At 43.3% G+C, this 25976-nt stretch overlaps 1 protein-coding gene across 11 annotated transcripts in view; it reads right to left on the bottom strand.

Annotated features, from left to right (window-relative positions):
* Nucleotides 1-25976, bottom strand: part of ERC1 (ELKS/RAB6-interacting/CAST family member 1) — a 269702-nt gene that overhangs the window by 119476 nt on the left and 124250 nt on the right. For 8 of the 11 annotated variants that reach the window (XM_061418332.1, XM_061418328.1, XM_061418333.1 and 5 more), the window contains one exon: nucleotides 17008-17139. The exons of the other annotated variants lie outside the window; for them this stretch is intronic. In XM_061418332.1, coding sequence (XP_061274316.1) covers nucleotides 17008-17139 — 132 coding nt within the window. The remainder of the gene's footprint in view (nucleotides 1-17007; nucleotides 17140-25976) is intronic. 11 annotated transcript variants of the gene reach the window in all.

Genomic DNA, 25976 nt, shown 5'->3' with positions numbered 1-25976 from the left:
TCACTTAAAGCATTTCTTTTTCACATACACCACTTGTGGACTGGCAATATATTGTTTAGGAATTTTTATATTTATGTTCATGGTTGAGACAGGCCTAAACTTTTCCTTTCCCGCATTAGCTTTGTCAAGTTTTGATGGGAAATTATGCTGGCCTTATAAAACATGTCCCTCCTTTTATAGTTTCTGGAATTGTTACCGTAAGAATGAAATTATCTGCTCCTTTATATTTATTAAAAATCACCAATATAACTCTCTGGGCTTGAAATTTGTGGGAAAAAATTTTATTACCAATTCTTTTTTTCCAGGTTTTCTTTTTCATATTTAGCTAGTTTTGCTAAAGTTTCATTTTTCTTGGCATTTGCTCATTTAGCCTAAGCCTTCAAATATACTGGCAATGATACCCCTATAATTTTTAATACCTGCAGGACTTATGAGCCCTGGATCATTCCAACAGTTGCTCACTGAGCCTTCTCTCTTTTTCTCTTTAGTCTCACCAAAGACCAGTTAATTTTCTTAGTGTTTTCATAGGACCAATTTTGGGCATCATGGACCGTTTTTACAAAAAGAGAGAACTGATTGTCTGTTAGACTCTTCACCTTAGGCTACCATGGACCTTTTCTTTCATCCTGCCAAGATGAAAACCCAGCATTTAAGTTCAACAGCTTAACAATAACTTATCTTTGAATTCTTTCTCAATTCACCCCCTGGCCTGAGAATGCCCTACATTCTTGACAATGTATGAATGCATATTTTATTAGCCATCCTCAATTGTTTCTCTGGAATTATTTTCCCAGCATCTAGTCTGCCATGGTTACAGACATGTGCTACCTTTCATTCCAAAGTTACACTCACAGAATTCTGCTTGTTAGTAAAACATTGCTTTCTTAAGGATTGCTTAATTTCCCATCCATTTGAGTGCCAGACCCTCAAGGTAGTTCCACCTCAGATCATACATTTATCCAAATAGCCTTTAAAGCATTTTGGCATCTAATGCAAGAATGGTCCTGTAAACCAGGACTTCCAACTAATCACCTGATTTATACTCTGGCTCCAAGCCAGGGAAACAGCTTCAAAGCCAAACTGAAATTCTTCACTTTCTGTTACTTTTCCACAGGCCCAGAGAACACAGTCAGCTGTCTCCACTCGGACATTCATCCCATTTCATGCCCACCTTACAATAGTTGTTATGTAGTTTTGGGTACAGACGGTGTAGTCATGTATGGATGTGAGAGTTGGATCATAAAGAAGTCTGAGCGCCAGCTGCTTTTGAACTGTGGTGCTGGAGAAGACTCGAGAGTCCTTTGGACTGCAAGGAGATCAAACCTGTCAATCCTAAAGGAAATCAATCCTGAGTATTCTTGGAAGGACTGATGCTGAAGCTCCAATACTTTGGCCACCTGATGCAAAGGGCTGACTCATTGGAAAAGACCTTGATGGTGGGAAAGATTGAGGGCAAGAGGAGAAGGGAGTGACAGAGGATGACATGGTTGGATGGCATCACCGACTCAATGGGTATGAGTCTGAGCAAGCTCCAGGAGATAGTGAAGGACAGGGGAGCCTGGCGTGTTGCAGTCCTTGAAGTCACAACTTAGCGACTGAACAACAATTCAGACATGAAGGTAATGAAAGCTGAGTAGAAGAAAAGAAGTAATACACACCACACCAAACAACGAAGAAATTCTCCACGATTTTAAAATGTGCTTCGGGTCACAGTATGATTTTCAAAAGCACATGTTTTAAGACATTAAAAAAAAAAGTCCAGACCAGAGCAGGGATTCAAGTATGTAACCTAAACTGCCTCCACTAAGACATTAAGTAGGGAGCTCTAGGCGGACAGTGTGCAGTGCCAGCAGCACCAGATGGTTTGCTTAAATCACAAGCTAATAAACTTCGACTGAGAATCAGAAGGGAACAAGTTACGGCTTCACCACGGGCCGGTTTCCCTAGGCAGCAAAGAGCCTGGGTGCCGCGGGGCTGGCAAAGCTGTCTCCACGCTTCCCACAACCAAGAGCAAAACGCTGTCTGCAGTTTTCAGGATGCTTCTGAAAAATCTTGTCAGAATTTCTTGGGAAGATAAGCGGCCTAAGTCTCCAAAGAGAAAAGGAAAATAATCAGAAGAAAAAAGGAAGGGCACAAAAAGAAGATTATTTAGAGGTTAGGCATTCACTGATAAGTCAGATTTTCACACGGCAAGTCCACTCGTTTTCCTGATTTCAACAAAATTCTAGATTAAGACTCACTCTGCTATACAATCACCAAAGAAAAAAGTCACCTAGCTCCTGAGTTGAGAAGCCTGACTGAAGCATGAATGAGAACAGACACACATACCTACACGTACACATTCCACTAACTTCTCCTAACGAACTGCTGCAGGTGTCTCACAATCAGTACTCACAGGAGAATTTGAATTTATAGAATTCCCAAGAGATTTATGCTAGCATTTATATAAGAAATCTCTTTATTCCAGTATGTTCTTCTGGCCAACACATGGTACTTCTGTGGTAAGACATACACCAGCATATTTATGAATATGGAACCATTACAGCTATTACAATAAGAATAATAGTGACTGGTACTATTTGAGTCCTTTGAAATGCTCTAAGCACTTTACATGTGTTGTCTCATTAAATTCTCACAAGGATCCTATGAGGTGGTATTAATATTATCCTCAGTTCTACTGAAGAGGGAATGGGGTTTAGCAGGTTCAAGTGCCTCATTCCGGGTCACACAGCCAGAGGAGGCAGAGCTGGGATTCCAACTGAGGCAGTGAGGTGCCACTGCGTGCACAGATGCTGCTGCTCTGCCGTAGGGCATCAGCGTCCAAAAGTCCTAAGACAGCTTTCCATGACTGCATCTAACGATCCCTCCAGGGAGCATTCCCAGGCCCACTTCTGCATCTTTCTATCCTTCTTTTCTCTCCCTTCTCTTCCCCGATCCAGATACTTAATCCTCCCCCATGTGCCAGGCACTGTGTTATACCACCAGGGCTTGACAGACATACATGCTTCCCGACTGCCCTTGCGCTCAGAGTCCACCACACAAAGATACAATCATTTATTAATCACACTCAGCAATGTGTAATCATGAATAGATTCATGTAAGGAAGCACAGGATGCCATGAGGATAAGCAGCGTGAGGCCTTCATCCATGCTGTGGGGGACCGAGGGAAAGATCCCCCAAGGAAGTCAAGGAGCTGGTGCGGAGGAAAATAGTACTCCAGCCCCTGGGCCTGGCGTGTTTAGAAGTCCTGAAGTGCGAAAGCACATGTCGATCTGAGAAGATAAAAAAGATGAAAGCAAAGCCCTGAGAACACGGGAAGAAGGGAGGCCACATGCAGGAGAGGCAAGAAGCGGTCAGACGCAGAAGGACTGAGAAGGCCTCACGAGGGGTTTGGGCTTTTCTCCCTAAAGCAACAAGAAGGTACCAAAGGACGGGACGAAACAGGAGCAAGAGGATTTACAGTTAAGATCAGGACGACTAAAACAATGGACCAAGGAATCTAAGCTGAACAGAGAGGGGCTAGGATAAAGTGAAAAAAGACACAGGGGATCTAATGACACACGCAGACAGCTGTCGTGGGACCTTGAAAGCTGAGGTGACAGGAAAAGTGATCTGAGAGGAAGGCGCTGTCATGAGGCGGTTGGAGGTGGACTACGGTAATAAGATCAAGGATGTCAGATGTGGGATGAAGAAAGGCCGTGGAGGCAGTGACCTCTCGGGCCAGGAAGTGGAGAAGCCAGACAGATGGGTCATCCATGTGGGTGCTCAAGTCAGTGAGGCAGGAAACACTTCACGGAAAAGCTTCACACCTCAGCTGAACAGCCTGAGCCCTGAGGAAGCAGAGGCTCCCATAAGGCTGTGCTGGACAGCGTTATGAAGGGCAACAGGAAACAGGACAGCTGAGAGTCCGTCCTCCAACCCTGAGGTGCAGAATAAACATTTACTGATCACCAGAAAGGCTTGCCAGTTGGCTCAGAGGTAAAGAAACCACCTGCCAGCTCAGGAGACGCAGGTTTGATCCCTGAGTTGGGAAGATCCCCTGGAGAAGCACATGGCAACCCACTCCAGCATTCTAGCCTGGAGAATCCCATGGTTGGAGGAGCCTGGTGGGCTACTGTCCACAGGGTCGCAAATCATTAGACACAACTTGGCGACTAAACAACGGCCATGATCACCAGAAAGGATTGTGGGGAGATCCCAGGAGAAAGGACAGATTAACAGGCAAAGAAGGTCAAAGTGGCTCCAGAAGTAAAGTAAGAAGGTAAGTGCCAGGGCCTGGAGTAGAGCAGACACTCAGTGAATATTTGCTGATGGGGTGAAGGAAGAGACATGAATCTGTAAACTCTGGTGATCTAGTAGGAAACATAAAAGGGAAAAGAGGAGCTGAAGAGCTAGGTTAAGGCAAGAAAGCCCTGAACAGTGTTGGGGTGATGGAACAGAGCTCAGATGATCAGGGGCTGAGGGAGACAGAGTCTGGTAAAATCCAAGATGAGAGGAACAACAGTAAAACTAACTAGGTTCCCTGAAGAGGGCGGGCACTTCAAAATGAATCAGACGCTACCAAAATAGGAACTTAAAAGTTTTGTTTGTTTAGTTTCCATTTAAATGCACATGACTTATATGATAGCATTAGTTTTAACTTCCTATTCTGTTTATTGAAAATAAGATATAAGTGATTCTTGAGGTGACAAAGAGCACTGAATTAAGCACTGTGTTATCTGGCAACTGTCAGATACCACTGCTGTCTGTTAGCCTCCTGACACTATGAGGAACCCAAACCTTAGCACAAGTCGCAAAGAAGACACTGCAGAAACTACCACTTGGCTGGGGAGTCCCTTGATTTCTTGCCTTCTGATGCACTGCTGGATTTCTCCAACAGTCCCAAATAAAATCAGCAAATGATGAGATTCCCCTGGTGGTCCACTGGCTTAGACTCCATGCTCCCAATGCAGTAAACCCAGGTTTGATCCTTGGCCAGAGGGCTAGAGCTCACATGTCCCAACTACAACCTGGTGCAGTGACATGTGTTTAAAAATATGTATTTTTTAAAAAATCAGCAAATGATACTTTGAATAATTAATGTGCTCCCATGGGTGAGAAATGTACAAAAAAAATTTTTTTTAATGTCCTTCAAAATAGGCTTCACATTCCCCTAGGATGCTCCATAACGTCTGATGCTGCATGTGGCTCCCGAACACCCGTACAGTTAAAGCCAACTCATCAAGGAGCTAGATTCACGTTGACTGGCTGTGCCCCTCCACTGGCAGCTGCCTTTACGTTTCCAGGAATAGCATGCTGTGGCTGACACATCTTCAACTTGGAGATAAATTTGAAAAGAGTGGAAACACAATAACGTGAAAGAAATGCTTCTTTTTCAAGCCGTCTCAATTTTCACAGAGGGCGTGGGTAGATAAATCCTATATTAAGTACTCATTACTCCACTGTGGAGCCTGAAAACTCAGACATCAATAAAATGTGGGTGCATGTTATTAAAGCAAAGCAAAAACGTCCTCCTGCTGGGAGAACTTCCATGATCTGAGTCACAGGGGCCGGAAAGAGGCTGTGGAGGGGCCAATGTTTATCTCATGATCGATTCTATTTAGGTGATTTCCTGGTGACACAACATCGAAACTAAGAGCTCAAAATCTGAAGTAAGCACTGAAAACTTTTTTTTTGCAGAGACCATTACTTGATTAATTTCTCCTATAAACTGCTTATTTTAGCAACAAATAGCTTGTACCAGAACCAAGTAAAATATAAAATTAATAATTTCCTGGGTCCACATAAACTGCATGGCTCCTCTTCTACACCTGTGAGAAAGGAGGGCAGAGATAATCTAGATGACATTACATTTTCTTTCTCCAGTGAAGAAGACGCGGCAACCATCATTTTAACCTCTTCTGCACCTGGGTGAGTTAACTCAGGAAAAGAAACACAAGAACCAGGACAAGACTTCTCCTTGAACTGTGAGCTCTGGTAAGTTCTCTCCTGAAAAAAAATTTTTTTGTGCATTGCTGGAAAGTCAAAGTGAAAATGTCAGTCGCTTAGTCGAGTCGGACTCTTTGTGACCTCATGGACTGTAGCCCGCGAGGCTCCTCTGTCCATGGAATTCTCCAGGCAAGGATACTGGAGTGGGTAGAGCCATTCCGTTCTCCAGGGGCTGTTTCCGACCCAGGGATTGAACCCGGGTCTCCTGTGTTGCAAGTGGATTCTTTACCACTTGAGCCACCAAGGAATAGATATAGAACACACCAGGACACAGAAGACACTAGAAGGGCTGTGCAAGCTGTCTAGGTTTGGGGAAGACATTTCCTTAAAGTTAGCTGGCTACACATATGTATAGAATCTAGAAAAATGATACTGATGAACCCATCTGCGGGGCAGGAACAGAGACACAGACACAGAGAACAGACTTGTGGACCCAGTAGGGGAAGGGGCGGATGGAGGGAACTGGGAGAGCAGCACTGACATACAGACATTCTCATGTGTAAACAGACAGCTGTTGGAAGCTGCCGTGCAGCACACGGAGCTCAGCTCGGCGCTCTGTGCTGACCCAGAGGGGCGGGGTGAGGGGTGGGTGGGAGGCTTAAGAGGGAGGGCATATATATATATATATGTATAGCTGACTTACTTTGCTGTACAGCAGAAACTAACATGACATTGTAAAGCAATTATCCTCAAATTAAAAATAAATTTAAAAATTTATATGGTCACTTCACAGGGAGAAAACCTTAATTCAACTTTATTACAGAAAACAGCAGTCCTCTTCCTAGCATGAAGTCAAAACATTTAGAGCTAGAGCCCCCTCCTCTAAGGTCAAATGCACAATCTGCATGAAACAGTTTCAGACTGTTTCCTTAAGTTTTCACCAATAAAAACAAAAACTTATTGACATTTTAACTGGAAATTTTAATCCCTATCATTTGTACTGCTAAAAAAAAAAAAAAATCAAGCAGCTACCTAGAAGTAAAAAGTGCTACTTCATTAATTAGAGATATATGTTGTAGAGAAAACGTGATTTCAATATAACCCTTGAAAAAATGGTTACAAAGAAAATACTGGCAAAAGACAATTATTCGTCTGTATAAAAAGTTTATTATTAGCTAAAGGAGAAAAGTAAAAGTGTGGGATTTAATGTCTGGCAACCCAAGGACACAAAGAGGGAACTCACATGTGAGCATGCACACACTCATACACTCTATGCAGGATTGTTCTGGTCTGGCCATAATAAATGAGGCTCAACATCTGTGTCCTGCCTTTACAGAAAACCAGAACACCTGTCGGGGTGATAACTGACTCCACACAGGTGAGAGCACAGAGGCCTAGAGGCACTAGGGGCCTCGCCCTCCATCACCGCTAATAAACAGAAGACGCCACAGCACCCACGTCACCTGATTCTGGCTCAGAGCCCTGCACACCTTCATTCACTCAAGAGGGTGGAGGCCATAGGAAGAGACCAGTGAGCACCGAGGCAGAGCTTGGGCCATGCCACACACATACACGAGAATTCTCTGCTGTGCAAGCCCAGCCCCGCTGTGCAGATTTCTCTAGGAAAATAGGTTTCATTAAAAACATCCAGGAAGGCGCAGCCAAGAGGAACATAAACTGCATATAAACACCAGCGGGAAGCCATCTGGCTCCCACGACTGTACCTCTGTCTGCATTTTGGATGACTGCCTCTGTCGTCAATAACTCAGTTTATCAGACTGCTCAGGAGGAGAGTCCAAGGTAAGGGCCAAACACCCCGAGAACGCGGTACGAGCAAACAGACCATCATCTGTCACAGACCTGCCAGGAAGATTCCATAAGCGCCTCCCAGTACAGCAGCAGTCACACGTGGTGGACACAAGCCTAACAACTGCCTGCTTGGAAATCCAGATCTATAGACTGCGGCCCTCAACTCTGGGCTCAACGTGAGGCATGCCAAAGTTTTATTCCTTCTCCACTGCAGTCACTATTTTCATTTAACTTCTGAAAATGCAGATGTGGTCTTTTTGTTGAATAAAAAGAAAAAAAAATCAAGCTGAAATTCAGAAACAGATATTTCCTGAAGTTCCAGGATAAATATAAGCATGCACTATTTTACCAGAAAGTTCCTAAAAGGAAGACAGGAACAGAGAAAGACAAAAAGAAGTTGTCTTTTAAAGAACTACTTCACAAATTAAAGTGATTCTTAATTTCTTTTTAAGAATTACTTTACAAATTACTGATGAATATAGGGATTTTTTTGTGGGGGGATCATAACCATCACATGTGGTTATTTCCTGGGGGCTTCAGTTTTCCTTTCTAATTTCTTTAGCTGTTGTCTACTGACCCCATCTGGCAAAACAAGAGAGGAAGTTATACTGGCCCAAGCTTCTGGCAAGTCTAAATTATTCATTTTACGTAGGAAGAAACTAAGAAAACAGAAGCTCAGGGTGGAAGAATTTGAGGGTTTCTTAGTTTAACCCTTCTACAATACATATGGTAAGAGGGGAACCCCATAAATAACAAAAGGTCACGGCATTCTATTAATAACTGGAAGACTTCACGTTGCTGCCTTTTCCTTGTTATCAAAAAGATGCTTGTTAGGATTCTGATCTGCTATTACAAGTTTTATTAAAACTGAGATTTCTGCTTGCTTGCTTGTTCAATAATGATACAAAGATTATTTCAAAAGTGTATCCAGCATAACTGGATAAGATTTTAAATAGAACAAACTTAAGTTTTTAAGTACAGAGTTAGTAAATATAGAGAAATGTCAGTTTAAACCATGCAAATCAGCCTTGAGATCATAGGTTGCTGCTGTCTCTCATTCTTACGATCAACATTCAGAACTAGTTTCTAATTAAAGGGGGATAAAAATTACAAGCAGAGACTGAAGGACAGTTTTTAAAACACACAGAGTTTCATTTTAATTTACATCTGATTTATTCCGCATTTGTGAAGCTGACTACAGCATTCAAACACTTTCAACTCTTTTTCAAATGTTCGCTGAGACACTTGAGTCTTTAGACTTGCTGTTATTTGAACATATTTGGGTGATTTCCACTAACAAGTGGATTGAAATGCAGAATAATATTGGGTTGCCATCACTGCAGACTGTATCATTCCTTTAACTTAACACGCATTTCATACATCTCTCTAAGATCAAAAGGAGAAGTCTAAACACAGAGATTTCTGCTACGGCTGGGTATGGCCATTTAACTGCTTCTTTCAACCAGCCAGAGATGGCAGGACCCTCCTTTGAAGTGGCAGCACTGGTGGCCTTTGAAGTCCCTGTCAACTGCAGAGAGGCTCTGGTGGGGTTTGCCTTGTAGCCAGCTGTCACCGTGAAGGCAGACATGACGTATTTCCAGCAGTCTCACTTCAGTCTGTCAAGCGCCTCATTTCATAACCAGTCACCATAACAAAGGAGACCCGAACTCTGACACCAGAGCAACCATCTACAAGGAAACTTACTAGGTGCATCTTGAAGGAGCCTAATTTAAATGCTGGAATGATTATACACGGCGAAGAGATCACGGCTGCGAATTTAACTGTCACATCTCCTCAGACCCTTGAATGTTAAACACGTAGCTTCCATATGTTTATCAATAAAATGTTTCATGACAACAGCATCTTCAGTGTTTGCACTGATGAAGAATGATGAAGTCTGCAGAAATCAGTGAACTGCTTTAAAAGCACCGTTTACGTTGCTGACAACCAAACTTTCTCACATTGTTGTTGCTCAGTTGCGTCCGACTCTCTGCAGCACGCCAGGCTTCCCTGTCCTTCACTTCACAAACCCCTATCCTGGAGTTTGTTCAAACTCATGTCTATTGAGTTGGTGATGCTATCTATCTCATCCTCTGCTGCTCCCTTCTCCTTTTGCCTTCAATCTTTCCCACCATCAGAGTCTTCCAATGAGTAGGCTCTTCCCATGAGGTGGCCAAAGCAGTGGAGCTTCAGTTTCAGCATCAGTCCTTTCAATGAGTAATCAGGGTTGATCTCCTTTAGGACAGACTGTCTTGCTGTCCAAGGGATTCTCAAGAGTCTTCTCTAGCACCACAGTTTGAAAGCCATCAATTCATATGACATCTCATATTTCCCCATTATTTCACAGCATACGTTTCTAAAGCTGTCCAAACTATCTTCAAGAGGAAAACCTGAAAGTAAATTGGAAAATTATGGACAGACTATGCTCCTGCACTGACCTAAGACATGCTCTCGGAGAATGAAGAATCCGGTGGCCGGAATGATGACCACATGGCCTGCCTGTTAGTAGGCTGTGGCAGCCTCAGCTGATGCAGACGCTACAAATTCCAGGCCAGGTGAGGGGAGGGGACAAGGATTTCCTTAAGTGACAAGGATGAAAACTTGTATGAAGCATATGTATGAAAACGGTTACTTAAGCATGTCATCACTGTTGCTGGATCAACCAGGAAGGGTCTATGGATTCTAAGTTTCTTTGGGGCCTTGGACTGGTGGGACCAGCCCTCCCTATGGGGCTGTCAAGGGCCATGGTGGAGACAAGAGAAGTGTCAAGGTTGCTGATGTCTACCGCCCACCTGTCTCCAGGTGCTGCATGCACACAGCCTCTCCTCACGTGGCAGGTGCAACACGTTACACCAGCACCTTCGCAGCACCACGCACACACCAGTGCCCTTCTCCGACCGCTCAAGCAGCTGAGGCAAAGCAACTCGCCTGGGATCACAATCTGTAAGTGGCGGATCCATAATTCCAACCAAGGCGTCTAGCTCGAGAGCCCGCTTCTTAGCCACTGGGCACGAAGGTTTCCCTGCAGCTCTGGAGGGGCCTCTGAACCAGAGTCACAGCACAGAGTCTCGGCACCTGAGCTGTCACTCCTGCGCTTCTCGGACTCGACTCCCCTCCCACCAACAGCGCCTAAGAAGTTCCGCAGGATAAGAGCGCTTTCTCAGATGAGATGAAAAAGCCTGAGGGAAAGACTGGTTGGAGAGTGAGAAATCAAGAGCTCTGAATTTGGATGGCTTCCGGTTGAGATGGCAGTGAAATACTGGAGTAAAGATACACGGCCGATATGAAGGAGACTTCGCTTGCATCTCAGATGAGGGAACTGGGCTGAAAATACAAACCTGATGTGGTCACAATTCTACTACCATATAATACAGCTAACATTCTTCAGCAAAGCCTAAAGAATAACCTGGAATGGATAAATAAATAAAACCTTTTCTTTGCCTGACACTAAATAAGACTGAGTGCATGCATAAGCCATCTCCTCCAGGAAGCCTTCTGTGGATCTCTCTGCACTGGATTACATGCTGCCCTTCTGCTTCTAGTTTTTTTTTTTTTTAAGTGAAAGTGGGTTTATTTAGAGAGACAGACGCATTTCATGGGCACAACGCTGTTGCTCTCAGAAGGTGAGAGTGGCCCTTCCTCTTCTACTTGTAAAGCCCTCTATTCAGATCCTGACCAGTGGCACTTAGCAAACTGAACCATGATTAAAGACAGGTTCATTCTCCAATCTTTCCCAATAAACGTGAACTTCCTGAGGCACAGGCTGTATCCTGTACCTTCTTGTTTTCAATGCTCAGTATCTGGAAAAATATATGGTATTCAATAAATGCTTATGGAAAAGGCAGCATAAGTAAAAGTATTTTATTTTCTGAGCATGACTATCAATTTAAACATGAGGAAAATGTAATTTGCTATAAATACTCAGATCAGTACAGGATTAGGTTTATAAAACCAGACTACAAGCTATCCATTTTGGCAGCAGCTGAAAGTAAGAAGGCGATGGGAAGGCTGGGGAGTCCAGTCACAGGCCCATTGCCGCACCGTCTTCTCCAGGCCGCCCAGCTACCAGTTCTGCTTCATGGCGCTACCCGGTCCGTGTGAAACAGTGCTCGCCCTATCATGGCGATAACTGCTATGGAACTGACTGGGCAGACTCACAACCGCAGGGGATTTAACAAATCCTTAAGAATAAAAACTCTGATGCTGGGAGAGATCAGGGGGCAGGAGGAGAAGGGGACGACAGAGGATGAGATGGCTGGATGGCATCCCTGACTCAATGGACATGAGTTTGAGTAAACTCTGGGAGTTGGTGATGGACAGGGAGGCCTGGGGTGCTGTGATTCATGGGGTCGCAAAGAGTCGGACACGAATGAGCGACTGAATTGAAGAATAAAAACAGGACACCTGGCAGCAGCCACTGTGCAGACCCCACCTGCCTGCGTCCAGCGCCACTTCCTCTGCAATCACACCTGACAAACCAGAGTGAGGAAGACAGAACCGCAGAGAAAAATTCACCGCCTTCAGAAGTGACAATCGAGCAGGAGAAGCAAGCAGGCGAGCTGTAATGAGGCATGTGCTGCCCGTGTGCACCAGGCACGACACAAAAGGAAGTGTACACAAGTGTAGTGCTACACAAAAGGCACTACACAAAAGGGAGCGGCACCGCGTTCAGGCGACTGTGCTGCCCGTTTCCACACCAAAGAACCAAAAGCTACTGGCAAGGAGGTGCGCCTGCCTCTCCCTCCTGCCGGCCTGGCTGACCGGGAAGGGAGAGGACTTGCAAGCTGAAGGGAGCTCCTCGGGGCGCGACAGGGAGACCTGGAGTGGAGACGACAGTGGTCCAAGGTGTCCTGCAGGCTGTGAAACGCACTTCAGTCAGGTGTCACATTTTTGTTCAAATAATTTTTAAAATCTGCACAATTTTAATATGCAAATAAAAATTTTTTAAAAATCTGTGTTAAAAATAAAAAAGATATCCAGCAAACCACTGGTAAAACCTCATTATCTTCTAGGTCAAGAATTTACACTTAACATACATGCCAAACATACATGCCAAACAATGGCAAAATGGCAATTAAAAAAAAAAGTATTGCCATTATAAATGAGCTTTGAAAGTAAAATAGGTAGTGAGGTGAAGTTGCTCAGTCATGTCCGATTCTTTGAGACCCCATGGGCAGTAGCCTGCACCAGGCTCCTCTGTCTACCACATGTAAAACAGATAGTTAGTGAGAAGCCGTTACATAGCACAGGAAGCTCAGCCTGGTGCTCTGTGATGACCTAGGGGGTGGGACGTGATGGCGTGGGGGGGTCCAAGAGGACAGGTGTATATATATATATATATAGCCAAGTCACATGGTTGGACAGCAGCAAACTGCACTGCTGTATATCACAACATTATAAAGCAATTATACTCCAAAAAAAACCAGATGAAGGGATTTTAAAAAAGGTAAAACTCAGAACTCATGCACATATTAGTCATATTGAGAGAAGATATTTTCATTGCTCAAAATTTTTAAAAATATACTTTAGGAAGAGATATAAACCCAACTTACTGAGTGACAAGGAAAAAGTCTTGCTATTTTAGAGGCGTTCTTTAACATTTAGTTAGCAATGTGCTCTTTTAGAAAATAAATTTACTCTGGAAGAATACCAGCAAAGGTATTTACAACATTCAAGTGCTAAAAAACAAAAACAAAACCATGTCCAAAATTTTACCTTCACAGCAACATTGCTGAAGGTAGACGTTGCTTCTACCCCCCAGCAACTCTGAAACTGGTTTACAAGAGAGCAATTTTTTACTCTGTGTTCGTACAGACTCTCGAACAAAACACAAAACCTGCCACAAGTTGAGCAGAGTGAAGTTTCGGAAGAAGAAAATCATGTGGAAAAGAGCAAAGCGAAGGTGAGAGAACCCCCTGAGTTTCCCCCTCAGTATGACTGAGTCCCTTCATCCTCTCCATCTGCTGACACAGGTGAGGGGAGGGCTTCCTTCCCTGGATCATCGCCCCACCTCCCTAAGTGTGGGGCGTGGTCTCCACGTAGGGCAGCAAGTAGCGGGAACACGGGTAAGTAAGGGGGTTCTGTTAGAACACAGGAAAGGCAGAAGGATCATCTTCCTCTGATGGGTTTCCTCTGCTCGTGCTTGAAAAGGTTCTGCATTTTGTTTTAATGACAGTTCCCAATTTCCCATTGCTCCTTGAGAAATTCAAGATGCACAGATCCTCCTTCTATCAGGAGGGGCATTTCTTGTCAGAGGCTAAACTGAGGCAAGAGACGGAGATGTTGGACCTGAGGAAGATAGCGAGTACTGCGGCTGAGCAAAAAGTTTGTTCTGTGAGGGAATACGTTCTTTAGTACAGTTCTTGATGAAAATGAAACATAGGCCTTTTATTTGTACTTAAAACTAAATGAACATTTTGGCCAACCCAATGGAATGTCCCTAGCCAAAAAAGCCATTTTAAGATATTTCAAACAAATACTTGTAGATTACTTTGGTGCAGGTGCATACAATTAATACATTCAGGCAAATTAACAGTAGGATTAGAAGACAGATTAAAAAAAAAAACAAAAAAACAGGGACGGATGATGAAAGCTGGAGAGGACAGTGGGTGAAGGCTATGTGGCCCCAGAAGAACAGACATAAAAGCGGTGTCTTCATACCTTAAACCACTTAAAGCCCCAATGACGGGTCTCATGCAATATTTCACTCAACAGCTTCAGACAGGCAGTGAGAAGCAGAATGGTGGAAAGAAGATAAACAAGAAAGAGAGAAAGAAAAAGGCATGCAATTAAAAGCAAATTATTTACAACCACTTCAAAAGATATTTCCAGTTTCTTACAAAGCTCAATATAGTCTTCCCTACAATCTAGCAATCACACTCCCAGGTATTTACCTAGACGAGTTGAAAACTGATGTCCATACAGAAACCATGGATGTTTACTGCAGCTTTATTCACAATTGGCAAAACCCTGGAAGCAACCAAGGTGTTATTTAATAGGCGAAGGAATAAGAAAACTGTGACACACCCATGAGGTGGAATATATTCAGAGAAAAAACAAAATAAGCTCTCAGGCCACAAAAAGACGTGGGATAACTTTCAATGCAGAGGCTGAAGGAAAGAATCCAGTCAGAAAAGGCTATAGGAAAAAGATTAGGGAGCGGGGAGGTAGGGGGAGATGAAGAGGAGGAGCGTGGGGAGTTTTTAGGGACTGAATCTACTCTGTAGGATCCTGTGATGATAGATACATGCCATTAAGGACTCAGTAAAACCTGTAACATGTGTAACACAGACAGTGATCCAAGATGTAACCTATGGACTAGTTAATAAAGTATCAATACTGGCCCATCAATTTTAACAACTGCATCACATCAACGCAAGATGTTAACAGAAATGGAAACTGAGGTTTAGGAAGGCGGATGTGGAAAAACTGTATGTTGCTCAACTTCTCTCTAAACTAAAAAACTGATCTAAGTATCAATCAGCCCCAGAAAGCAAATTACAAGCAGCTCACACAGTAGCCTAAAAAAGAACATGTAACAGCGGTCTTTATACGTGATTTATTACTAATCGCCAACATTTCTACATGATCTTTGGTAGAAAAGTTGTTGTTAGTCACTATGTTTGACCCTTGCAACCCCATGGACTGTCACCTGCCAGGCTCCTCTGTCCGTGGGATTTCCTAGGCATGAATACTGGAGTGGGTTGCTGTTTTTTTCTCCTGGGGATCTTCCCGGCCCAGAGACTGAACCCACATCTGTACTACAGGTGGATTCTTTATCATCTGAGCCCACAAGGGAAGCCCCTGGTATGGAAGAAGAAAAAGTGAAAGTGAAGTCGCTCAGTCGTGTCCGACTCTTTGCAACCCTGTGGACTGTAGCCCACCAGGCTCCTCCGTCCATGGGATTCTCCAGGCAAGAATACTGAAGTGGGTTGCCAATTCCTTCTCCAGAGGATCTTCCTGACCCAGGGATTGAACCCAGGCATTGCAGGCAGACGCTTTAACCTCTGAGCCACCAGGCAAGCCCAGAGTATGGAAGACTTGTCACTAAATAATGATCCCAAAGCAGAAAAAAATATCTTGATAGAAAAACAACAACAACAACAAACCAGGGGTGGGGGGAAATTCTGAAAAGAAAAGGGAAAAATGTAAAAAAGGTAATAGCCCAGAAAATCCCTCCTTGCCCTTGGACAGTGGCTGTCCACCCTGTTCTCTGAGGCCGTCCACCACCCCAGGATCTGCTTAACATTAATAAACACTCAAATAGAAAGTGGGCCACGAAATTTATCTAAGAACAGAGTGCTAAAAGAAACTCATTCTGGAAAGACTGATTTTCCGTCAACTTTGCTAATAAACGTCAGTCTTTCTACACTTGACACTGAAGAAGCCACATGCCCGTGTCCAACGTATGAGGGGACTGCCTGGCGGACACCATGACGTGTCTGCTTTGCAAGGCATCCTTCTCTCCGGCTATGAGATACCCTAGTTCATAAACAGCCATGGTGGTCTGAGCAAAGGGCTCCCCGGGAGAGTCATGTCACCCTCTCAGTGAACCCTGTTCACCTGGTTTAGCACTTACGCTTCTCCAACAAAGAGATGGAAACACTGAGAAAATTGCGGTGAGAGCCTTCACTTGTTGAAACTATTTCTTCCTCTCACACCTCCCACCTTTATTCTTCCTAATAAAAAGTTTAACGCAAGGGTATGAGGCTCTAAAAAGATGTATAAAAACAGAGAGAACAGACAGCGGCAGAATTCTTTACCAAGTCACCTCGAGGTGGAGACACAATGATCTGGGACTCCAGGTGTCATGACACCAATGTCCCTCACACCTGTCATCAACCTCAACTTCTTACAACTTTTAACTGCTCCCGTGGACGAGACAGACTACAAAAGAAACGTTCTGCTCTTTGAATCACATCTGGCTCAGAAATGTGTATGTGTTCCCATCCCATTTAAAAGCAGAGTTGTGCTTAGTCTGGTAACACACAGGCAAATTCCATTCCATCTCATCAGGTGTGTGTGTCAGCATACACATCAATACACACAAGTCAGCCCCAGAAACTCAGAGCAGAGACCTCTGCATGAACACGAATCAATTCTCACACGACTATATCTCAAGTCTTATTTAAGTCTGAATACTTACACTTGATGATGCGTATTTGAAAGCCTGCAAACACATGTTATGTACAGTTCACCTAGACTACACTGGTTGGGCTTTACCTTTCCTCTACCCAGAAGCATGGCCTGTAACTGCACAAAATCGCAGACCTGTTTCTCAGCACTGGTCCTGGCTGACTCCTCCTGCGCCAGCACCATCTCTCGCTCTGCGGTTATCTGCACACTCTCTCTTAGGGCTTCTTCCAGCTCTTCAATCCTGTCATCCTTCTTACGGAGACTGTCCTGGAAAACGATGGAAGACTCGGTGAAGGAGGCTAATTGATTAACCCAAAGAGAGCCTATTTACCAAGAAAAGGGCTATCTGCTGATAAAATGTTCTTCTATTCAGATGTAAATCTAGGACAGAAAGATGTGGACACAAAAGAGAATAAGACAAGGGAAGAAAGAGTAAAGAAGCTCAAGAAATATATTGTTATTGAGAGCAAAGCATCAAGTGAATTAAGCAAGAGAAACCTGTGATGGACTTTCTCCATTAGCAGAGAGAAGAAAACTGTTAGGCAGATAGGTAGCTAGCGCTTGATTAGGTAAAAACACAAAGCTGTTTTTGAACTACTCTAAACTGGGCTCAAGGCCAGCTTTGATGAAGCCTAAGTAATAAGACTCAATAGCAAAACATTCTCTTTCCCTCTGAATTTAAGCCTAGATGAAAAAGTTAAGTAAATAGCATGATCAGTCAGATTATATTCTACATACAGATTATATTCTACATACATACTGTTGGCAAACTAATTTTTAAAAGAAATAAATGAAAAAGGAGATTTTTCCCCTAATGAATTCAACAGAGCAAAAATTTTTCTCAATCTCATACAAGAAAACTACACATGATAACTGGATGTAGGTAACTGGTCTGCCTAAGGACGAGTAATTTGGTTAGACAACCAAAACCACTAGCCCTGATAATCTATACAAACTAAGAAGGAAGTTCTGGGGAGGTAAATATGGACTTCTATCAGAAAGGCAAACATGGCCTATTACACACAAATATGAATTACTAGCTGAGAATTCTTATGGCAAACACTGCCCGAAGCTCTAACGAGTCACTGAAAACTACTGCAATGATAACATTAACAAATTCAAATAGCACTTACTCTTCTACCAATAGAGAAGACCAAACTGCGAATTGCAAGGAAAAAGAATTCAGGCTTGTGGCGGATCACTTTAATACCTAGGATATAAAGTGCTTATTTTTTTATTTATTGTTCTGTAACAAGTTACCACACACTTGGCAGCTTATAGTAATGGGAGAACAAATTGTCTACACAGTTTCTGTGGGTCAGGGGTAGTTTAACCTAACAGCTCTGGCTCCAGGTTCTCTGATGGGGGACAGCTGAGATGTCAGCCAGGGTTCAGCCCTCTGCTTCCCATACATGGGGGCAAGTTGGTGATGACCACTGGCAAAGGGCCTTCGAGGCTCCTCTCCCCACGGCGCCTGGCATTCCTCGGTGCCGGTGACCCAGGAGGGCAGGGCATCCATGTCTCTTGTCCCAGCTTCAGAAGGCACATGTTGTCATTTCTGACACTTTCTACTATGCACGAGGGCTGCCCCTGACACAAGGCTACACACACAAGGGCCTGAGAACCAAAAGGTGAGGATGCTCTGGGGCCGTCTTGGAAGACAGTGTTCACGGTTCCCAAGGGTACAGCTCCAGTATAAGAAAAGTGGATTACTAATGAAGAATGAAGACGGAGATTATCCAGAGTGCTTCTGAGAGAAACCTAACAGTTTGGACAACAGAGCCCTTACTGAAAGGACAGCTTTGGTTAGGAGATTATTTCAGCGTGGAAACCAAACAACACTAAATTAAAATGAAATCCAAACATACCGAAAATGTAAAACGCTGATATTCAGAAGACTTCACAAAACTGAGTTATATACCAGCGTATCTACTGGATATGAGATTAGCAAAATATGCATTCTGTCAAGATTTAGAAGAAAACCTGCAATTGGCTTGAGTTCTAATGAGAGGTGTTGAGGTTATGGTGAAAAATGAGAGTAATCCAACTTAAGTCAATGACAATTCAGTCCTAGGAATACACAACAATATGCCAATCAAAGTTCAACTGAAAAAAACTACTGGGTCAATGTCTAGATAGCTATACAATAGAGGTTTATTAATAAGTTGTTACTGCTCAGTCACTAAGTCGTGTCCGACCCTTTGCCACCCTATGGACTGCAGCATGCTGGGCTCCTCTTTCCTCCACATTTCAGTGAAGTTCCTTTCTTTGAGGAATGGACCCATTTTTTTTTTTTAAAGAAAATACGAGAATGAAATATTCAGAGTCTTGTTGACTCCCCCTAGGTATTGCCCTCTGTAATCTCCTGATCCCTCATGAATTTTCAGCATAAAGTCTATCTACTCTTTAGGCAGACAGGAGGAAAAGTCACAAAATTCAGCCAAAACAAATCTAATTTGAAACTACAAAAAGAAGACTGATTTGTCCTGTTTGGAGTTAACCCACTTTTTAGCATTCACTATCTGGAAGAAAAATATGAAACTGCCAGCCTGGGGTCAGGGAAGCTTAAGCAGAGAAAGAGACTTTCATTCACTGGCTCTCAAACTGACTTTTCACACGGTTGAACTGATTCGCGCAACCCTGAACTTAAGACGTGTCCTGTGCGCTACAGACAACTCAGGAAAGAGCCAGGTGGAGACAGTACAGGAACACGCCTCACCATTTTAAGGAGCTGCTTTCACTTCAAATGCAAGAAGTGAATTTTATGTAGAATTCACTTCTACATAAAATACCTGTAGAATTTTATGTCAGCTGCCATAGGTTACATGTATGCTCCTCAATACTAACACAGGCCAGTTCTCTGGCTCTGGATTAGGCACTGCAGCCTGTTGTTATGCCAGCTCTACTTACTAGCGGGGGTCCAGTGCGACCCCTTCATTCATAGAGGAAAGGGTTGGAGGAGGGGTTTCTATGACTAGTTGAGTGGGGTGGGGGGCGGTGGTGGGAGATGGGAGAGGGAGAAAGGAAAAGAGACGCTACCGAAGAATTCCTCCGACTCTTAAACAGCAAGCCTCCTACACTCACACAAGATTAGGCACAAGCTGCGACAGCTGTAACTCTGCTCAGGCAATTCCACAAGAAGACAGGGCGGACCTGCTGGCAAATCCCATAATCCCACCCCCAATTCCCTCCTCTCAACTTTGCTTCTTGACATCAGCTCTGTCAACATCAGCTTTGTGCCAGCTGTGAGACTACTCCCCACTGCCTGGCCTTCAGATCAAACGTTCAGAAAGAAAAGCAAAGGAAAAAGAAAAAAAAAGGAACAGTGGCAATTAAAAATTAATTTTTTGTTCCCTTCAAACATCTTCCTCAAAATTAAAAGAAAAGACTCAGTAATACAGTAACATAAAAAGAGATCACTTGATACGGACGGATCTCATTAAACTTTTCTCAGCAGGAGAAGGAAGGGCAGTGCAGACTTCATGAAGGACTCTGGAGGTAACAGCACCACGCACTCATCGCCCTGTCCCTGGTCCTGCCAGTGGAGGTCACTCACTCGGGCAAACGTTGAGAGCCGCTTCCTCTGGGGTAAACGGCACTCACTGGAGAGTTTAACTTGCGCTGAGAGATACTAATGTTATCCATCATCCTTAATGTGAAGAGACGGCAATTCTTTATCGTCCTCTACCCCACTGCTTACCTTTCCTTCCTCCTTCTCAACCCCCAAGCACAAATACACATGAGGAAGATTTCATTAAAATCATTCAACATGTCAGAATTCAATGGCCAACTTCTCAGATGTTTAGTGAGGCGGGGGGGTGGGGTGGTAAAAAATTGAAGCCAGATGCACTGATGAAGTCAATTTTAAGAAAGGAACGCTAGCCTAACACAGGGTCAGAATTTGGTTTCACACCACTTTTTTTTTTAAGGAAATGCCTTGGGTTAAAACGAAAGATATGTTCTCCACTCTCTTTAAAGTCACTCAAATATCTCCCACAGTTCAATTTGTTAAAAATCGAAGTCAAAACAAAAGCAGGTGCATTTCATTAAAGAAATGGGAACAAATACACAAAAAGCAATGCTATATATATATATAAAATGTGCATAGAACATCTAGGACAAACAGCCCACATGGATGGCCAGGTTCTCATCTTGAAAATTCTGGTAGCTGATTATCGTAAGCTTGGGTAAGGACGTGTGGTTTACTTAATCATAAGACATCTCCTCTGATCAATAATGCTTATAAAAAGAACAAGCACACCTTTTCCAAGTCTTCACCAAAAACCCCAAAAATAACCTTTTACTTAATGTAATAAAACAACTGATGTCATCCGTAAGAGGGTGTCTCTTGTCTCTGAGGTCTTGGCAAAGGGGCTGCATAGACACCTGCTTCTGCTCTCTGTTAAGGGCTCTTCACCTTCCAAATTCAGAGGAGGAGCTTCCACGATAACACAAAGGAAAGGATTAAACCATTTGTTTCACTGAAGGAGACCCCAGTACTTTTAAGAATTTTCCTGCCAAATGTAACATTAACCACTCATCGTTTTATGGGGCTCATTCCTGAAATAAGCTCAAATGAAGTGACTAAAAGTTCCCATAGAATAGGGCTAAACTTAAGTAAAGGAAACAGCTTATCAGGCCACACAGTTGTACTATCAGTAAACACTCTTTCCACTGGCTATCAAATGGAACTGAATTCTGCCCAGGGGGAAACGTATCTATTGAGGACATTTCAGACATGGCAGAATTTCTTTAAATAATTTTAAGACTTGTTTTGCTTTTTTCTTAAATGGTAAGAAGGGGTACCGTTTGAGCAAAAAGCTTTAAAAAGTTACACACGTGCCAGCAGTATGAGTAGGTGCTTTCCCTGCAGGAAAACATAATTTTCGGATTAATTTCAGCAACTATCCACACACGTGTAAAAACAGATGCTGATTTGTATGTACACTTTTCCTGTGTAATCTCTAATTCCATTTAAATGTATTAAGAACTCCATAACAACCCACCTATGCTCACATTCTAGACAGAAGAAGCCCTAAGAAAAAAATTAACCAAAATGGAAGAAATGATGCAGAATTAAATCTTTAAATAGGCTGAGAAGATCTGTTAAGAAGAAAGTCAAAATTTATTTTTACAAAAAGAAGGACAGTAACATGTGGCATGTGACACATCACGTAGTCTTTCTAGAAAGGTGTCAATCTTAATTTTTTAAACGGTTTTCTTAAATAATTATCCCCATGGCCAATGTAAAAACCAAGGATAAGTAGTCTTTATTTAACAAAAAAAAAAGTCTCTTACCAAAATGGAGGAAAAAAAATTTTTGTAGGTAGAGCAAATAAAATGTAATTTTGAAGAAAACACAAATGTTTCACTGATTCTGCACTTAAGGGGAGAATATGCCTAAATACATGGGAAAACTGCTTTTTCCTATCTCTCTCTCTACTTTCTCTGAAGTCTGTCCTCAATATTCACTGGTCTCAGGAGAGCTGGTTTGTGGAAGCCGCCGTGTCTTTTCAGCAGGCCCATCAGTCTCCCTGACAGTGCCCTCTCTCAAGGTTAAATCCAGATACCTACCTTTGTTATAAATAAAAACAGAGCACTAAACACTACTGATGTGAGCCCCCTGCTCCCAGTTCAGTCTGCCCTGCCATATTAGAATGTGGCTAAAACCTGTAGTTCTGTCAAAAGACAAAGTAAGTGTCACCGCTGAAACAAGAAAAATACATAAGGTGACCAACCATTCTGAACCAAGGGAGGATGGTGTTTCCTTCATTAAAATGTGAGAGGCTTGTAATGGTAACCTGTGAAAATTTTCAAGAATATTAGGATGCTAAATATAAGATCATTATACATGATTTTTAAAATCTGTAACTAAATTTTTAATTTAATATTTATAATAATTATAGCTGTAATTAATGAACAGCTTGGGGGCTCAGATGGTAAAGCATCTGCCTGCAATACAGGAAACCTGGGTTCAATCCTTGGGTTGAGAAGATGCCTTGCAGAAGGAAATAGAAACCCGCTCTAGTATTCTTGCCTGGGAAATCCTATGGTTGCTAAGAGTCGGACACGACTGAGCCACTAACATTTTCACTTTTTTAACGTATGCAAAACATTAAGAAAGGCCAAAAAGAAATTTTAAAAACCAGCCCTGAACCTAAGGCAGATACAAACTAGACAAAAAGGGGGAAGGAAGGGAGGATTAAATCACAAACGAGGGAGGTGGGAGGGAGAGTCAGGATGGGGAACACATGTACACCCATGGCTGATTCATGTGACTGTATGGCAAAAACCACCACAATATTGTAATTACCCTCCAATTGAAATAAAAAGAAAAAAAAAATCACAAAGGAAGATTTCTGAAACAGGGTACTGAAAAATATAAAGCAGTAAAATATAATTAAACACACAGGCTGTGGAACAAGAGGGAAGACAGTAACCAGAACAGGGTAGAGCTCACCAACAAAAGTTCATTTTAAGCCGGAACCTTTAGGTGGTAAAACTAGAAATTCACAGAAAGACTGCCTAAGTAAAAGAGTGCACATCAGAAAGCCAATAAACTATATTTAAGGAAGACCAATACCACCAGGTTGTATAGAATAGGGTAGCTATGCTAGTGAGTATCTCACCTAAAAATGAGCTAGAAAATACTTAAAAGACTGAAGCTCTCAAGGTCAGGCTAAGATGCTTGTGAATGAACAGTTTCTGACATCTATTGATGCAACTGAAATCAGTGAACAGTTTTCTATAGAGAACAATGTGCAAAGTACCAAGACAGGTTTCCCAAACTCAAATATGCAAAAGAGACAGCACACACACTAACAGCATGTAATAAATACAAGGTAAGAAAATGAGCTCTGAAATTAAAGCAGAAAAACTGTAATGGAACTGCAATACAGAGTGTGATTAATTCCCACTACGAGGAGTTAGGCAGGCTTTACCAGGCAGGGGACATTTGATCTGAACCTTAAAAGATGGGTAGGCTTTCAATACAAAGCTTTTCTAATCCCAAAATGACTATCGGTCAAATCAGCTAAGACCTGCTTCCATATACTGTTTATCTGGGAGGCTTCCGTTGCTGGGGTTTATGTAATTCCAGCTCTTCACATGGCAATTGCTCATGAATTGCACTATGTCACATGGAATGTGGGCAGTAAGGGAGAGGCAGGAATGGGAATGTAGAGGCAGTAGTGGAAAGTATGGCGAAACTCACTGCAGAATGTCAACAGAAGAGGAGCAATGATTGAAAAACACGACTGTGGGAAAGGCTCATCTCCAGTCTGTGCTCACTGTTTTATCCTCCATGCCTGGCATTTGTGAGTATTGGCTGGAAGCTTAAAATGGTTTAAATGTTAGTATGCGTGGGTTGTGGCAGAGATCCTTTAAAGACCCTCTGTGTAACCATGTCTTAGAACAGTCACATATATTCAATACATCTAAGCAGATACTCCGGGCTTCCCTGGTGGCTCAGATGGTAAAGCGTCTGCCTGCAATGTGGGAGACCTGGGTTCGATTCCTGGGTCAGGAAGATCCCCTGGAGAAGGAAATGGCAATCCACTCCAGCACTCTTGCCTGGAAAATCCCATGGACAGAGGAGCCTGATAGGCTACAGTCCATGGGGTCGCAAAGAGTCGGACACGACTGAGCGACTTCACTTCACTAAGCAGATACTCCGAAGATCTTGGCAGGTGCAGTGAATCTAAGTGAGCGTCCGACGGAAAAACTGGTCAAGGGAAGTGTCTGGATGGATGCGGGACCATCTATGGCACTCAAGGTCAAGAGGTCAGAATGGAAGGCACCCCCTTAATGAGCCCAGAGGGATTACTGAGTACCCTATCTTGACCATCCTGGATATGGTGGACCAGAGCGTGCATGGATGCTGACCTCCTTCTCAGCCTCCTGGAAGCATCCCCAGTCTTCCCCTGACCTCAGGGATGCTGTACCTCCTTTTCCTCTCCTGCCTCGTCCAGCTTCCTCATTTTCGTTCGCTTCGAGCGCCTCTCCTAATTACTCTGGCTCTAAAGAGGGAGGATGCCAAGGGTTCAGCTCTAACTCCATATTCTTCTGTCAGTATTTTCTCTCTAGATGGTGTCGGATTCTTACAAATCAAAACACGATTTCTGAGCTCAAGTCTCCAAAATTAACACCACCAGGCTTCTCTAAACTTCAAATCTGCACACCCCACTGCTGGCTCAAACCTCCATTAGGAAAGCTCTCAGACAGCTTCACTTGTTGGAAATGGACATGTTCTCTTTCCCTGGAGAACCTGCTGATCTCAGGCTTGGGGTTAACCCATCAATCACTGAGTGCTGGCACACACACAGTTGCCCATGCCAGGAGCCTACGAGCCATTCCCATTCCTGCCTCTCCCTTAGTGCCCACGTGCCCATCTGTAAGAGCATCTTGCCTTTTGACTTAAAGGTAACTCATCTCAAATTCACTCTCTCTTCTTTCTTCTCTTCACTACCAGAAAGCTCTCTCAACTTCCACCTTCATCTTACTATGGGGCCTCCTCCTGTTATCTGAGCTCCTTCAGAGGCGAGACCTTGGTCATCTTACATCATCACTATTTACACAAAGCACATGTGCAACACATATTTATTCACATATACTTTCTTTTTAAAAAATATTTTACTTGACTGCACCACATCTTAGTTGCAGCCTGGGTTATCTAGTTCCCTGGCCAGTATCAAAAGCAGAGACACTACTTTGCCAACAAAGGTCCGTCTAGTCAAGGCTATGGTTTTTCCTGTGGTCATGTATGGATCTGAGAGTTGGACTGTGAAGAAGGCTGAGCGCTGAAGAATTGATGCTTTTGAACTGTGGTGTTGGAGAAGACTCTTGAAAGTCCCTTGGACTGCAAGGAGATCCAACCAGTCCACTCTGAAGGAGATCAGCCCTGGAATTTCTTTGGAAGGAATGATACTAAAGCTGAAACTCCAGTACTTTGGCCACCTCATGCAAAAAGTTGACTCACTGGAAAAGACTCTGATGCTGGGAGGGATTGGGGGCAGGAGGAGAAGGGGACGACAGAGGATGAGATGGCTGGATGGCATCACTGACTCAACAGATGTGAGTCTGAGTGAACTCCGGGAGTTGGTGAT

Source organism: Bos javanicus, chromosome 5 (genome assembly GCF_032452875.1).
Source record: "Bos javanicus breed banteng chromosome 5, ARS-OSU_banteng_1.0, whole genome shotgun sequence".
Classification (NCBI taxonomy): domain Eukaryota; kingdom Metazoa; phylum Chordata; class Mammalia; order Artiodactyla; family Bovidae; genus Bos; species Bos javanicus.
Note: the sequence above shows the minus strand (reverse complement) of the source record. Positions and strands in the feature narration are given on the sequence as shown.